Consider the following 12,223-nt stretch of genomic DNA (forward strand, 5'->3'; position numbering starts at 1 on the left):
TGAACCAAAATAAAGATTGTTGATTATAGAACTAATGATATATGCACAAGAAACAACAATACTACTATGAAGAAGTATGAACTATTAATTTTGCAGAAAACCAGAAAAGAAAAATAACAATATTACATGTTGATAACCCGAATCTCACAAAAAGCTGATAAAATAAAAACTAATCAAAAACAGAAGCAGGACCAGAACTTGATGATAGAATTGGTGAACCCAGAAGCTAACAAGGGATCTGAGAGGTGCACCACTCCATGACATGCAGTGGAGCCTTTACCAATTCCAATGCCAACTCCACTATTACCGTTATACACAAGCAGCAGGGGCATATGCATGTCAACAACAACCTGAGAATATTGTGAAGCAAAGTTTAAAACTTTATGAATGTTTCACTCAATCAGACCAAACCCATGTCACAGAATCAGAAATCAAACAAACCCAAATCACAAAATCGATTTCAGATTACATGATGACTAATTTTAGGTAATTTAATCTCAATTTTTTTTTCAATCTTTTGAACTCTTTTACAAGTATTTTTCAATCTTAGAAATTTTGAGGAAGAAAAGTGATGATTGGTCTTACCCGACGATCCAGATGACGAGGCCAACGATTGAGACGATGAGGGCAAGAAAAGCGAAGGGGAGACCCAAGAGAAAACCCAAGGGTCTGCAATCACCATCTGAGTTGCACATACTGATTTTTCTGGTGTGTGTGTTTTCTTTTTCCTTTGGTCTGAGAAAGAAGAAGTGAAAGGCTTACGGTGGTGTTATTAAGAAGGGAAGAGAGACGCACGCGCACACGCGTTTGTGTTTGGTGGCTTCAAGTTAAGGCAAACTAGTATGTTTGGTTTGTTCTTCACTATTACCAAGAACAGCAAGTTTTCCAGAATAGGAAGCAAATACTTTTCTGGAATTTCTTATTTATAAGGAATTTCATAAATTTAAAAAAGTAGTAATTAAGAGTATAAATTAAAAAAGGATAAATATTTTTTAGTCCCTTGACTTCTAGTCAAAATTGAAATTAGTTTCTCTTTGAAACTTGAGATCAATTTAGTTTTTTATTTTTAAAATCTAGATAAATTTAGACATTTAATAAAATTTTGTTAAATTTATTTAACAACTCAAATACTATGATTAAATGTAAATACTATGATTAAATGTGTTGGAAACGTCAAATAAACTTAAAATTTGATTAAAGAGACTAAATACAAACATCTCTAAAGTTAAGGAACTAGTCCAAAGTTTCGAAAAGAAACATTTTCAATTTTCATTAAAAACATATTTAATCGATTAAAAAATAATAAAAGAAAACGCCAAAGGGTACAAATAATTATAGATATATAATTATAGATATAATTGAATTGTTAAATATAATTTGAATATTTAAATTTGAGTAATGTTTCTTGAAGTTAATTTTAAAATTTTATATTTTAAAGTAAATAATTTTAAAATAAAATTTTATTTTAACAAAATGAATTACTTTATTAAAAAATTAAAATATTTTAATTAATCAATTAAGATAAAATATTTAAAAAAACAAAAGATAATTTGATGATAAACAATTCAAATATTATAAATTTCAATTTATTAATTGAACTTGCAAAAATTCTTTATTCTCTAGAAAAACTCTTAAACCATGATACTTAAATTTCAAGTTTAAAGATATTTATAATGTGACAGTTTTTGAAATGAAATTGTGTCACTTTCCCTTTTAATTTTTGTTGTGTGATCCTCCCTTTATAATTGTAAAATAAAAATATTACAAGAATGTAATGACTCCTTGATAGATATCATATACATACACGGCACACTATCCAAGAAGCTAAGGAATAACCATTGACTTCATTCAACTTTTACATCACGCTAACTTCTTTGATATCATACACATTAAAAAAGTGATGCTACTTACATCAGAGTCTATGTACTCAAACTAAACAACATTATTTCCTTTTCATTTTCCTTACGCTTCACATCAATACTGGACGCGTGGAGGATTGAACTTCAGAATTTCCATTACTACTTTGTATTGCAGTCAAACAACGTTGCCAGTGGAAAAAAATTGCATCACCAAACGTGTCGATGGAACTTTATCTCTTCAAAGTATATATGATAATAATACTGTAGTCGACCTTGCAATATCAGTTTATATTTTTCTCTCCTGAAAATAGCAATTGTTCATGATATGGTGCCAAGATCATTCAGGCGGTTTGGTCAAACTTGAATTCTCTTTTTCCATAGCAATGATGGATGCCAGCCTCTCGTAAACCTGTGACAACACATCAATATCAAGCCAGAAGAAGCTAGATAGAAAAAAAAAAGTGTAAATAGATTATGCAGTGACAACTTAAAGAACTTTAATGTAGTCATCTAATGACAAGCTGATATACATATTTTTAAAATAATTATCATAAAAATAAAATTACCTCAGATAGTTGTTTCTTGTGGCCATCTTTGTCTTTCTTGTCCTGATTGCTCATAGATGATGCATCATCATACCTAGACAGCAGAATATGAAACCAAAATGTTAAGGTTGGTTCATATGGAGGTGAAGTGGTAGAATCGAATTTTTCAGCTATCTTGACAGTCATATAAGCCTGAAATGTCGCAGGAACAACCTAGAAAACAATTGGGATAATTTCTTTCTTACCAATCACGGGGAATGCCAGCTTCATCTCGAGCTGAATAATTGAAGGGGCCCTTCAGTTCCACATTGTATTCCTTTAGCAACTCTGAATGGTTGCAAAAATACATTAATGTTGAAAATTCAATGCCTTCAGTGTGTTGTATCGAAGCAGATAAGTAAAGATTAACCAGGTTTCACAACCTTTAAAAGTGGAGTCTGGAGCACAATTCATTTTTTGACAGACAGAAGCAAACCAGTAGACACCAACTGCTACATGTGCAATTTCCTCATCAGCGATTCTTGCCACAATCTTAGATGTCCTATTATCTCCAAACCCAACTAATTTTTTCACCAGGCGTGGCCCAGCATCTAGTCCTCTAGCCTCCTACAAGTGAAATAAATAATACATTTAGAACAACTCCCATGATTCAAAGCTTGTGTAAATAAGCATTTCCAGGAATTTTCAGAAAAGAACATGTCCCACTTTTGCAAGAGGTAATAGCTAGTGAAAAATATAAGCCAATGGGCAAAAATGTTGATGTAAAATATGGTTGTGGACTAATAAAAATCATCAACTTTAACAAAAGAGTTATTCTATGAGCCCTAATTAGGCAGTGTAAAAAGGACTCCTCTAGAAATCTTCACGAAGCACTCCAGAATCCAGATAAATTTGTCAGAGGCCCAAAACTCAGGATTACTATTACTCATTTCTACGCACAAATGAAAACGAAAAAGGTAATGAAGTCTAAACTAACCAACAGCTTTCAAAGCATAAAATGAGTGTTATTTCACATATCCTATAATTGATACACATACGCTTGAAAAAGAAATACAATCTCATAAAAAATAGCAACATTGTCATATTTATTAATCAGTTTTTCACCAAATGGTAACAAACATTTCAAAGAAAGAATGAAGGTGGGGGTTAACCTGGACGAGCGGGATCACAGCCAAACGTGCAGCAACATTGTCTGATGATTTCTCACATTCCCTCCATAGAATATTGTGAGCTGGCATGTCACCATATCTGGTTGGAAGAAGATCCAAAAGATCAGCATAATTAAATTAACTAGAACAGGAAACAAATTGAAAAGACAAATAACCTTACTTAAAACCCAGCTCAGCAAGCCTCTGTGAACACCAAGAGAAGTGGCGACTCTCATCATCAGCAACATGAGCAAAGTCAGCAAAGAAACCCTCCCCTAAAATTTCACTATAGGGAGAAAACCGGACAACTGTATCCCACGCCAAATCAATTGCATTGAGCTCCACGTGTGCCAGATTATGAAGCATATATGCATTCAGGGGCAAACCCGAGTCCTTGGGAGCAGGGATTTCCTTAGGAGAAACCTTAAGTCAAAGAAAACAATTTCATTATGCACAAGACAAAGTGAAATCCATGAAGAAAATTAAACCTTCAACTTCAAGAATCAACATGTCATTATTATTTAAAAAAAGAAAAAAAAAAAAAAACTGCGAAGCCTAGAGCAATACAACAAGGAAGATATGGGGAAATTCTTAAAAAATTAAAATACAATACAGTGTAAATACACAAACATGAAAATAGAACAACACTTTTACATAATTGCATAATATTTGTAAAGGAGACATTATCATTTCTCGGTAATATATAAGCTTATCAGTAAATAGGTAACAAACAAACAAAAACTAGTAGCAATCATAATATTATGATAATTGATGTTTATTATGATACAGAATATTCCTAACCCATATCATATCATATCATATCAGAATTTTCCTTTTTTCCCCATGGACACCTCACAAAAATACAATTTTCCAAACTCATGCGAGAATGCCTCAAAACAAGTCTTGCCTAGTATAATTGCCTACTCTTAACTGTAGTTGTAAGGATTGAGAGTGTTGGGAGAATTAGGTCTTAATGATATAATTTGCAATATAACAGAAAAGAAAGGTAAATAGAAAGAAAGAAGTGATAGAGAGAAGGGAACCAGTTGAGGATTTGGTGGTCGGGCGGGGCGAGAGGGGGGTAGGGAAATGCCAAGGGGGAGGTTGTGGCGGCGCCACATGGAGTAAGCCATGTGAGAAAGCTGGGACTTGGCAAGAGGGTCGCTGGTGGAAAGAACGATAGAACCAAGCTCAGCCAAGGAAGAAGCTTTCCCCAATGGAGTGGAATCACAGAACACGGGTTGGGGCTCTGGGCCATGCTCCCCCCACCTGCGATTCTCGTTCAGATGGCTCTCCCTCCATTCATCCAGACCACGCCATGGCCAAACCTTCACACCACATGAAGACGAAGTAGAAGAAGAAGACGAACAAGAGAAGCATCTGGGCTTCAAATGCGAGGCCGAAAGTGATACCATCATTGCTTCCAGTTTCAGAAGCTGCATCACTTCCGCTTCCTCACTCCCCAATGCTTATGCTCCTACTCTCCCTCCAAGCTTTCTTTCTCCCAAAATATGCCCAACACTATAACTCAGTTTTGTTTAACCTCTTGCAGTGCAGAGTCAGAAATTGAAAAAAAAAAAAACGCTTTTAGTTTTGTTTTTAAACTGTATCACTACGTTTTTAATTTAATTAAAAAAGGTTTTCTTCGCACTTGTATGTCCAGTTAAAATTGAGTTTAATCCGTTTAAGTCAATGAAAATAGTCGTAAAAACTATTTGATTATGGGACCCTTGTTCCTGTAAATTTTATCAATGACAAAATAAGTTTAATACAGCAAAATTTGATTGAATACAGGATAAAAATACAATTTTCTCTTTGACCCTGAAAAAAGTAATTAATTTTCAAAACAACTGGGGAATGACTCAAATTATCATTTTTAGACGACTAATACTTCAAAACTACCTTTAATCGATAATTATTAGGAGAAATTCATTTTATTTTTATTCTAATTGTTCTGTCCACAAATTATTATGAAAAGTTTATACAACCAGAAAAATTGTTAAAATATCTGACGCTTTGTTTGAAGGAGTAATTACAATTGACTATTTCGACATATTGAGACATCTACCATGTGAACCAATAATGACTTCAAGAACTTGAATTACAGATTATCTTTGCATGTCAGTGTAGCGGTAGTTAGCAATGTACACCGCTACGGAGAACTATCTGACTATCATCACATTCTACCAAATATTTTACATGAGTTCGTGTAATCACAAAGAAAGTCTTATAGCAACGGTACAACAGTTCCGATGATGAGAGTAAAGGATCCCACGCTGCATCAGTATGATCACAGGTGGCCCTTATAATGCTTCCTTTACAAACCAACAGCTAAATTAGGATGAATAATTTGGAAACCGGAAAAACGAACTAGCCAAGAATCACATCACTAGCAAATCTTAAATATCTGAGATCTGCCAAATCCACATGAAATGAAACAACAATGGATAAAAAGTTATTAGTTCACAAATTTTATGATCAATAAATAGACTCGGACAGTCTAACCAACTGCAACAACTGATATTGATTAATTCAATTCACATGTTACATTAAAAATTTCGTTACGTTGTGAAAATAGTAGTTATCGCATAAATAGATAATATATGTTTACAAGTTCATAAGAATTGTTATTTCTTTTCGGGGATGGATACAAGTGCAAGATAAAGATGTCATTCCACAACAATGCATTTCAGTTCCCATTGTTTGTAATATAGTAAGCAAGCAAATCATCAATTCATCATTAAGTAGGGAGATGGTAGTGAGTATACAATAACCAACATTTCAAACCCTAATCGTACAGTATAAAATCCAATATAACAGGATGTGAGGCTATAACGTTAATAAAGGTACTAAACATTTCTACATAACCAAAAATAAAACAATAAAATCAATTTACTGAAACAACGCAGTACTACTCAGGAGACCTTCGATACCGTATTCAAAACAGTTCCAGAAACCAAATAACTGAAGAGAACTATGAGGAAAGATAGCAAATGTGACTTTTCACACCACTAATATTTACTTTCAATAGACCATGCTTTAAATATTTTCACGCAAATATTATGTTTATACTCTAGAGGTATATTTTTAAGGTCATCTTCCATTAATCTTTATAATCTACACACTAAATACATTTACATCAGACAACAGTGTTGCCATAGATAAGAGAGAAAGTAGAAAGCTTTTTGGCAGAAATTATTCCTAAGACAACTACCCATAAAGAGAAACTAAACTTCAGCACATCTGGAACTACAAGACATAGGTTATATAGGTTATGTTACCAATAAAAAATGCTCTCAACAAAGTAAATAGAATAGGACATGGAACATATGCAAACAAGTAAGGGGTATGCAATCAAGTAAACATTTTAACAACACGAACTAAGAAAAGATGAAGAGCACGTGAAAAAAATGTAAAATTTTATAGAAAATGGCATCAAATACTTACTGCTAAAACTGCACTTCATGCAAAGAATCTAAAAACAAGGCCACACTCCAGAAACAACCACTACTCATTGCATTCAATTTTAAATTCAAACCCACTTATTAAACCTGTAACAAGATCGTCTTAAATTTTCAAATTGCAGAAATATTAAGCTTGAATAGAAAAGTAAACAGTAAAAACCAGTAACAAACATGGAGCACCAGGATGAATGCAACCGAAAAAACATTTATGGTAACCTAGTAAGAATCATGAGTCAAACAATCACGATAGTTGCGAGAAAAATAATCTTGAAAGATACATATGTCACTCTACAAAATAAAAAGATGGGAGTACAAAGCAGAGCATATAGCGAAACAAAGATTTGGGGGTTGTGATTCTACCTGACAGAATGAATTTAGGTTCTCTATTACCCAGCATCAGACCCAGAGGCTGAGGAACTACCAGTATCAGAATCTGCACAAATAAAATAATATAAATCAGACAGAACACTTGACCAAAACGAAAAGCAGAAGTGAGCATGCAGTAGCAAGAATAATAAAGGTTAAGATATCTCTTGACTAAATAATTAATCAAAGTAACACTTGATGAAGAGCCTGAATCACTGCTGGAGCTGCTTGAACCACTTGTCTTACTCCCATCCGCTTGAACTTCTTCTTGCGCGGGCAAGGATGGGGGACTATTTCTTTCATCTGCTGATAAAAACGTAAACAAGATACATCAATTAATCTAATAATGAGATCCACAATGATGCTACCATTAAAAATTACCTGTTTGTGCTTCTTTTGAAATCTCAACCATAACTGGTGCCTGACTCTACAGAAGCATGAAAAAAAAAAAACATTTAGCAATGACTGTTTGACAATGAATTCACTGATCAATGAAAGTTAAAATTGAAAACTGTACCTTTTGCAGGGCATTCTGCTCAGCTTGTGCTCTAGCTTGAATAGCAAGTTCAAGCTTCCTCTTATTTTTGCTCAAACTTTTCTTATAGTTGGTCACAAATCTATCAAGCTCCCAGAGAGTCTCCGTATCCACACTATCAATGTCGACTTCAATTTCTTCATCATGCTGGGAAAGTGCTGAGTTTCTCTTCTTAATGATCTGTACAATGGCATCTAGCTTCTCAGAAGGTAGACCCTGAAGGTTTGTGCTGAGTTTTTGCTTTTCCTCATATGTCATGTCTCTTTTATGAGGGTCTTTGGCCTTGGGCTTTTTGGGAGCAGGGGTTCGAGACGAAGGAGTGATGCTCATGTTTTTTTGAGGTTGTGTCATTGATTCTGACCTATCCAAAATCCGTCTCATATCAATAGGTGGGGGTCGAAACCCAGGAGCCTTTCTAGACAAAGGTGAAGGCGAAGGGCCAGCCGCACCATAATCTTGTTCAAATCTCATTTCGTGGTTGTAATTTGACTCTATTACAGCCCATCTCTCCTCAAATACATCTGACAGCTGCTCAGCCATTATATGAACGTCTTGTCCTTTGGGATTATAAGTCATGGCGTTGCGAAATGTAAGTCTCACATCCTCAGCAAACTCCTTGGGTGACTTGTACAAATTCTTGTTCAGCCTTGACTTCACAGCGCCCAGGTCCATTGGATGCTTGATGATATCAAAATAATCGTGTAAACCAAGACCCTCAACGTCAACTGGAGTATTAAACACCCAACCATGCTTGTGCTTCATCAATTTCTCAAGCAACGAACCACAACTCTTCAAAAGCTTCAATCCCATTCCATGTCCCATCTCAGCTGCACCATGCTTCTTCCCATTCAATTTAGACTTCTTGTTACTCCCTGAAGGTGGAAACTTTTCTTTCCCAAGCAAGAACTCCGAATTGCGATAGAACTGGTTCGCCTTGGGCGTCCTCTTCTCCTTCTCAATGGTTTCGCCAACCCCTTGACTATTCTCCAACACTGACACGCTCAACTGATGCAAAGGTTGGGAAGGCTCTCGTGGTGGAACAACAGCCGAGGCCACCTCCGAGTGAGTACGCTTAGTTCCAACCCTCCTACCAGTCCCACTATCCACCATCATATCTGAAATACCATATTGAGCTCCAATCACCCCCAACTTCTCTTCAATCCTACTCACCAAACTCCTAACCATATTGAGCTCACTCTCAAGCCTCCTCATTAACTCTGGCTTAGACCGCCAATCCAAACTTAGCCTAACAAAACTCCCTGGTCCCGGTAACCACTCTGGTATCCCGGGAATACCGGAAGGATCATTCAAAGCACCGTTCACATGCTGCGGCCGAACTGAATTCCCATCCTCCAGGTCCTGCTGAACCAAGGCGTTATTGCAATTATCCTTAGCCCTAGGATTACCATTATCGACAGTGATGTTATCCCTACTGTTGTAATGGGCGGCGGTAATAGTCCCCGAACTGTCGTCCCCGGTAAAAGTTGCAGCGGTAGTACGAGGAGCGACGTTCACGGCGTTGGCGTTGGCTTTGTTCCTAGGACCTTTAAAGGCTTTCCTTGTGTAGACTTTGCTCTCTGTGTATCTCTGCTCCTTTTTGCTGCCATCATCTCCCCCAATTTGTCCCGAAGCCATACATGCAAAACCCTAATTGCTTTTTCCCTCCCCTTAAAACCTTAACGGAACCCTAGAATCCGAAGATAGGGTTTTACCCAGGGAGGAGAATAACCTAATAAGACAGCCTACAAGTGAAATTCCGAAAATAGAAACAAATCGATGGAGAAGAAGAAAGCGAGGGGTCACGAGGACACAGAATAGGGTTTGGAGCTGTGTTACCTTAGTGCTCCGATCAGATCTCACAGTTTCTCTCTCTGGAGATGGAGATTCTCTCTAGAACTCTCGGTGTGGTTCTCTTTCAGTGCAAGTGAACGGCAAATCGTGTCATCTTATCGCGTCACAGGTGTACGGCAACGGTAGATGCATGTGTGGAACCGTGGACCGGGTGAGTGGATAGTGACGCGTCCGAGGTGCGTTACAGAGAACCGTTTTAGCATCAAAACTTTGCACGTAGACTCGCTAACAGGTTTGGCCTGTGGGATGCACGCACCAATGACAGGGGAGAGACAGAGGGACGTGGATGTCACGCGGTAGGAAGGGAAGCCGGATTTGTGACGTGAGGATTTGTTGGCAAAAAAATAAAAAAGATTGCGTAAGCGGGGTGTGGCGCGTGAAGAGTATTCGTCAGTTCGGACCGGGCACTGTCCTGCCCAGTCCTGAAGAGATCCACACGCGCCGGCATGGCGGGTGAGATGAGGTTTTGTTGGGCCTTTGGATTTATTGTCTTTGGGCTTAGGTTGCGGATCATAGTCCAGTTGACATTAGTGTATTAAAGAATCTTCTAAAATTTTGATTGATTTACAGTAGTTGATGGATTCTTTAAAATTTATCAGGTACAGTTTAATATTATGATAAAAACAATTAGTCTCATGAAGAATGAGAACCCAAAAAAAAACTTAAAGTTTGGATTAAGTAAAAAAACAAGTGGAAAATAAATGAACCATTAAATTATTTTTATTAAAATTCGTAGACTTTTTTTATATTATTATTATATAAAAAGTTTAACTAAATCATACCTCATATTTACTTTTTATACCTCTGTATAAATTATGTTATTATGTTAGCCTGTAAGATGACTTAATTTTGAGAATGACAATGAAAAAATTAAGTGTTAGAAAGTTTTTGTAATTAATATTTTTTATTGAAACAAAATAATATTAAGTCTTTCCATTATTAGAATCGGTGGATATATATGTGCAGTTTGTACATATATTTTTAAATATTTTTATTATAACATAAGTAAATACGATGGAAAAAAAATAATCCTTTTATCAAAAGAATTAAAATAGTGGCTACTCTTTAATGTTAAAAATTCTAAAATTCACATTGGAGGATTTAATCAGTTAAAATAAATTATAAAGAATATTATAATTAACTATCATTGTGAATATATATATAAATCGACATAAGAAAGAAAGGTGAGATATATTATTGGCATAAGACCTTCAACTTTCTCTAACAGTGAAAAAGGAAAAAACAAAATGCAGCACAAACAAAGGGAGACAAATAACACAAACAAAAATGATTCAAACTCCACCTAAACATGCTCAAGAACAGTGGGTTTCAGAAGCAAGTAGGTTTATTTGAAAATACCAGAAAATTAAGATGTTCATAAGACAACCTTTTAGCATGTTCCATTAATCCAAGAAAGCTACTTTAATCAATTGGGTGGTGCTGCAAAATTATGATGAGGATCTGGTCCCTCTGGGGCGAGTCTATGTGTATTTCCATCCTTGTGAGGGACATCAGCAGCAGCATCTTGAAGATGCATATGCTGTTCTGATAGGTCCAAACCTAAGTACTTGTGATGAAATTGATGATGCTTCTCTGCAACATTATTTTGAGGAATGAATGGGTGGCCATGGAGATTACGTGCCTGCAAAGTGATGAAAAGGGTGCAGAGGATCACAAGCATCAACACTCGAGCCATTGTTGTACTTGCCATGCTGATATCAAACTCTGAATGAATGTTGGACAAAACTTGATGAGTGTGAAAGCATACCAATATGTGTTACTTATAATGTGGCAGAATAAGAATAAAAAGAGGGTTTAGAGTATTAGATATAGGACTGGATTCTGTTTAATTATTAACTTAGAGGCTAGTGCTCTCGCATAAGAGTCCTTTAGTTTTGGAAACCCTACAAATATTCTAAGTTAAGAGATGAGACGGGAGAAAAGTTAATGAATAACTTACAAATTTATTATGAGGAAGTTACTTTACGGTACTTTTAAATAAAATGGGTTTTGAATCTCCTACTTAATTTATAGTTCATTTATAGTGTGTAATTCGATATTATTTTACACGTAATTTTATTTATTTATAAATAATAAAGTATAAATGTTTTTTTGTTGGTTAATAAAGATATAAGTGTAATTTTGGTTCAAGATAACTTTCCTTCCTTAATTTTCATCTTCCATGTTTTCTTTTTATAGTATTTCATTGTCCTGTTCATTTTTTAGGTTTTCTTCTGCGTAATATTCTAACGTCCCATCGGGTGTCTTTCCCATATTGTCTTCTGCACCTGAACCATTGTCTCTTTTATGTCACGTTTCTCGTCAAAAGCTCCATTAGCACCACATCAAAGTAGTAAACATTTATCTCTATTGAAGATTTTATCATAGTCGCAACATCTCTCTTTGGAATTATCGGAACTTCAATTTCATGATTCGTGATTTTGAAGTCATCGTC

General features: G+C 35.6%; 4 protein-coding genes across 11 annotated transcripts; all 4 read right to left on the minus strand.

The window, feature by feature from the left end:
* Positions 1-874, minus strand: LOC114183985 (signaling peptide TAXIMIN 1-like). Its single transcript, XM_028071207.2, has 2 exons — positions 586-874; positions 1-350 (listed from the first exon to the last, which is right to left on the minus strand). The coding sequence occupies exons 1-2, from the start codon at positions 693-695 to the stop codon at positions 227-229; spliced, it is 234 nt and encodes a 77-aa protein (XP_027927008.1). The 5' UTR covers positions 696-874; the 3' UTR covers positions 1-226.
* Positions 875-1,761: 887 nt separating this feature from the next.
* LOC114185106 (diiron containing four-helix bundle family ferritin protein, putative (Protein of unknown function DUF455)) lies at positions 1,762-5,103 on the minus strand. Its single transcript, XM_028072620.2, has 7 exons — positions 4,596-5,103; positions 3,734-3,975; positions 3,556-3,652; positions 2,827-3,010; positions 2,650-2,731; positions 2,426-2,498; positions 1,762-2,268 (listed from the first exon to the last, which is right to left on the minus strand). The coding sequence occupies exons 1-7, from the start codon at positions 4,992-4,994 to the stop codon at positions 2,197-2,199; spliced, it is 1,149 nt and encodes a 382-aa protein (XP_027928421.1). The 5' UTR covers positions 4,995-5,103; the 3' UTR covers positions 1,762-2,196.
* Positions 3,739-10,065, minus strand: GTE4 (global transcription factor group E4). Of its 8 annotated transcripts, none has more exons than XM_028072617.2 (5): positions 7,900-10,061; positions 7,764-7,809; positions 7,578-7,688; positions 7,377-7,449; positions 3,739-3,975 (listed from the first exon to the last, which is right to left on the minus strand). In XM_028072617.2, the coding sequence occupies exons 1-4, from the start codon at positions 9,550-9,552 to the stop codon at positions 7,403-7,405; spliced, it is 1,857 nt and encodes a 618-aa protein (XP_027928418.1). In that variant the 5' UTR covers positions 9,553-10,061; the 3' UTR covers positions 3,739-3,975; positions 7,377-7,402. The 8 variants fall into 8 exon arrangements, with proteins under 8 accessions (XP_027928418.1, XP_027928417.1, XP_027928414.1 ...); XM_028072616.2 differs by lacking the exon at positions 3,739-3,975 and adding an exon at positions 5,625-5,966 and having other exon boundaries at positions 7,900-10,059; XM_028072613.2 differs by lacking the exon at positions 3,739-3,975 and adding an exon at positions 5,625-5,966 and having other exon boundaries at positions 7,377-7,688; positions 7,900-9,646; positions 9,754-10,053.
* Positions 10,066-10,984: 919 nt separating this feature from the next.
* On the minus strand, positions 10,985-11,502 carry LOC146886491 (CLAVATA3/ESR (CLE)-related protein 13-like). Its single transcript, XM_085673107.1, has one exon. The coding sequence runs from the start codon at positions 11,477-11,479 to the stop codon at positions 11,195-11,197; it is 285 nt and encodes a 94-aa protein (XP_085529233.1). The 5' UTR covers positions 11,480-11,502; the 3' UTR covers positions 10,985-11,194.
* Between the last annotated feature and the right edge of the window lie 721 nt (positions 11,503-12,223).

This window comes from Vigna unguiculata, chromosome 5 (genome assembly GCF_037176805.1).
Source record: "Vigna unguiculata cultivar grain cowpea cultivar isolate G323 ecotype 2 chromosome 5, ASM3717680v1, whole genome shotgun sequence".
NCBI classification, from domain to species: domain Eukaryota; kingdom Viridiplantae; phylum Streptophyta; class Magnoliopsida; order Fabales; family Fabaceae; genus Vigna; species Vigna unguiculata.

Bases quoted from the DNA above. Each gene is read 5' to 3' on its own strand.
- LOC114185106 (XM_028072620.2), bottom strand. From the start codon at position 4,994: ATGCAGCTTCTGAAACTGGAAGCAATGATGGTATCACTTTCGGCCTCG. The intron at 3,011-3,555 runs GTTAACCCCCAC...TTTCACTTGTAG, and splicing joins CTGTGATCCCGCTCGTCCAG to GAGGCTAGAGGACTAGATGC. The intron at 2,269-2,425 runs GTAATTTTATTT...GTGTTGTCACAG, and splicing joins ACAAGAAACAACTATCTGAG to GTTTACGAGAGGCTGGCATC.
- LOC146886491 (XM_085673107.1), bottom strand. From the start codon at position 11,479: ATGGCAAGTACAACAATGGCTCGAGTGTTGATGCTTGTGATCCTCTGC.
- GTE4 (XM_085673098.1), bottom strand. From the start codon at position 9,552: ATGGCTTCGGGACAAATTGGGGGAGATGATGGCAGCAAAAAGGAGCAG. The intron at 7,810-7,899 runs GTACAGTTTTCA...ATGCTTCTGTAG, and splicing joins AGCAGAATGCCCTGCAAAAG to AGTCAGGCACCAGTTATGGT. The intron at 5,967-7,376 runs GTAGAATCACAA...TGGATTTGGCAG, and splicing joins ACCTAAATTCATTCTGTCAG to ATCTCAGATATTTAAGATTT.
- LOC114183985 (XM_028071207.2), bottom strand. From the start codon at position 695: ATGTGCAACTCAGATGGTGATTGCAGACCCTTGGGTTTTCTCTTGGGT. The intron at 351-585 runs GTAAGACCAATC...CAATATTCTCAG, and splicing joins CTCGTCATCTGGATCGTCGG to GTTGTTGTTGACATGCATAT.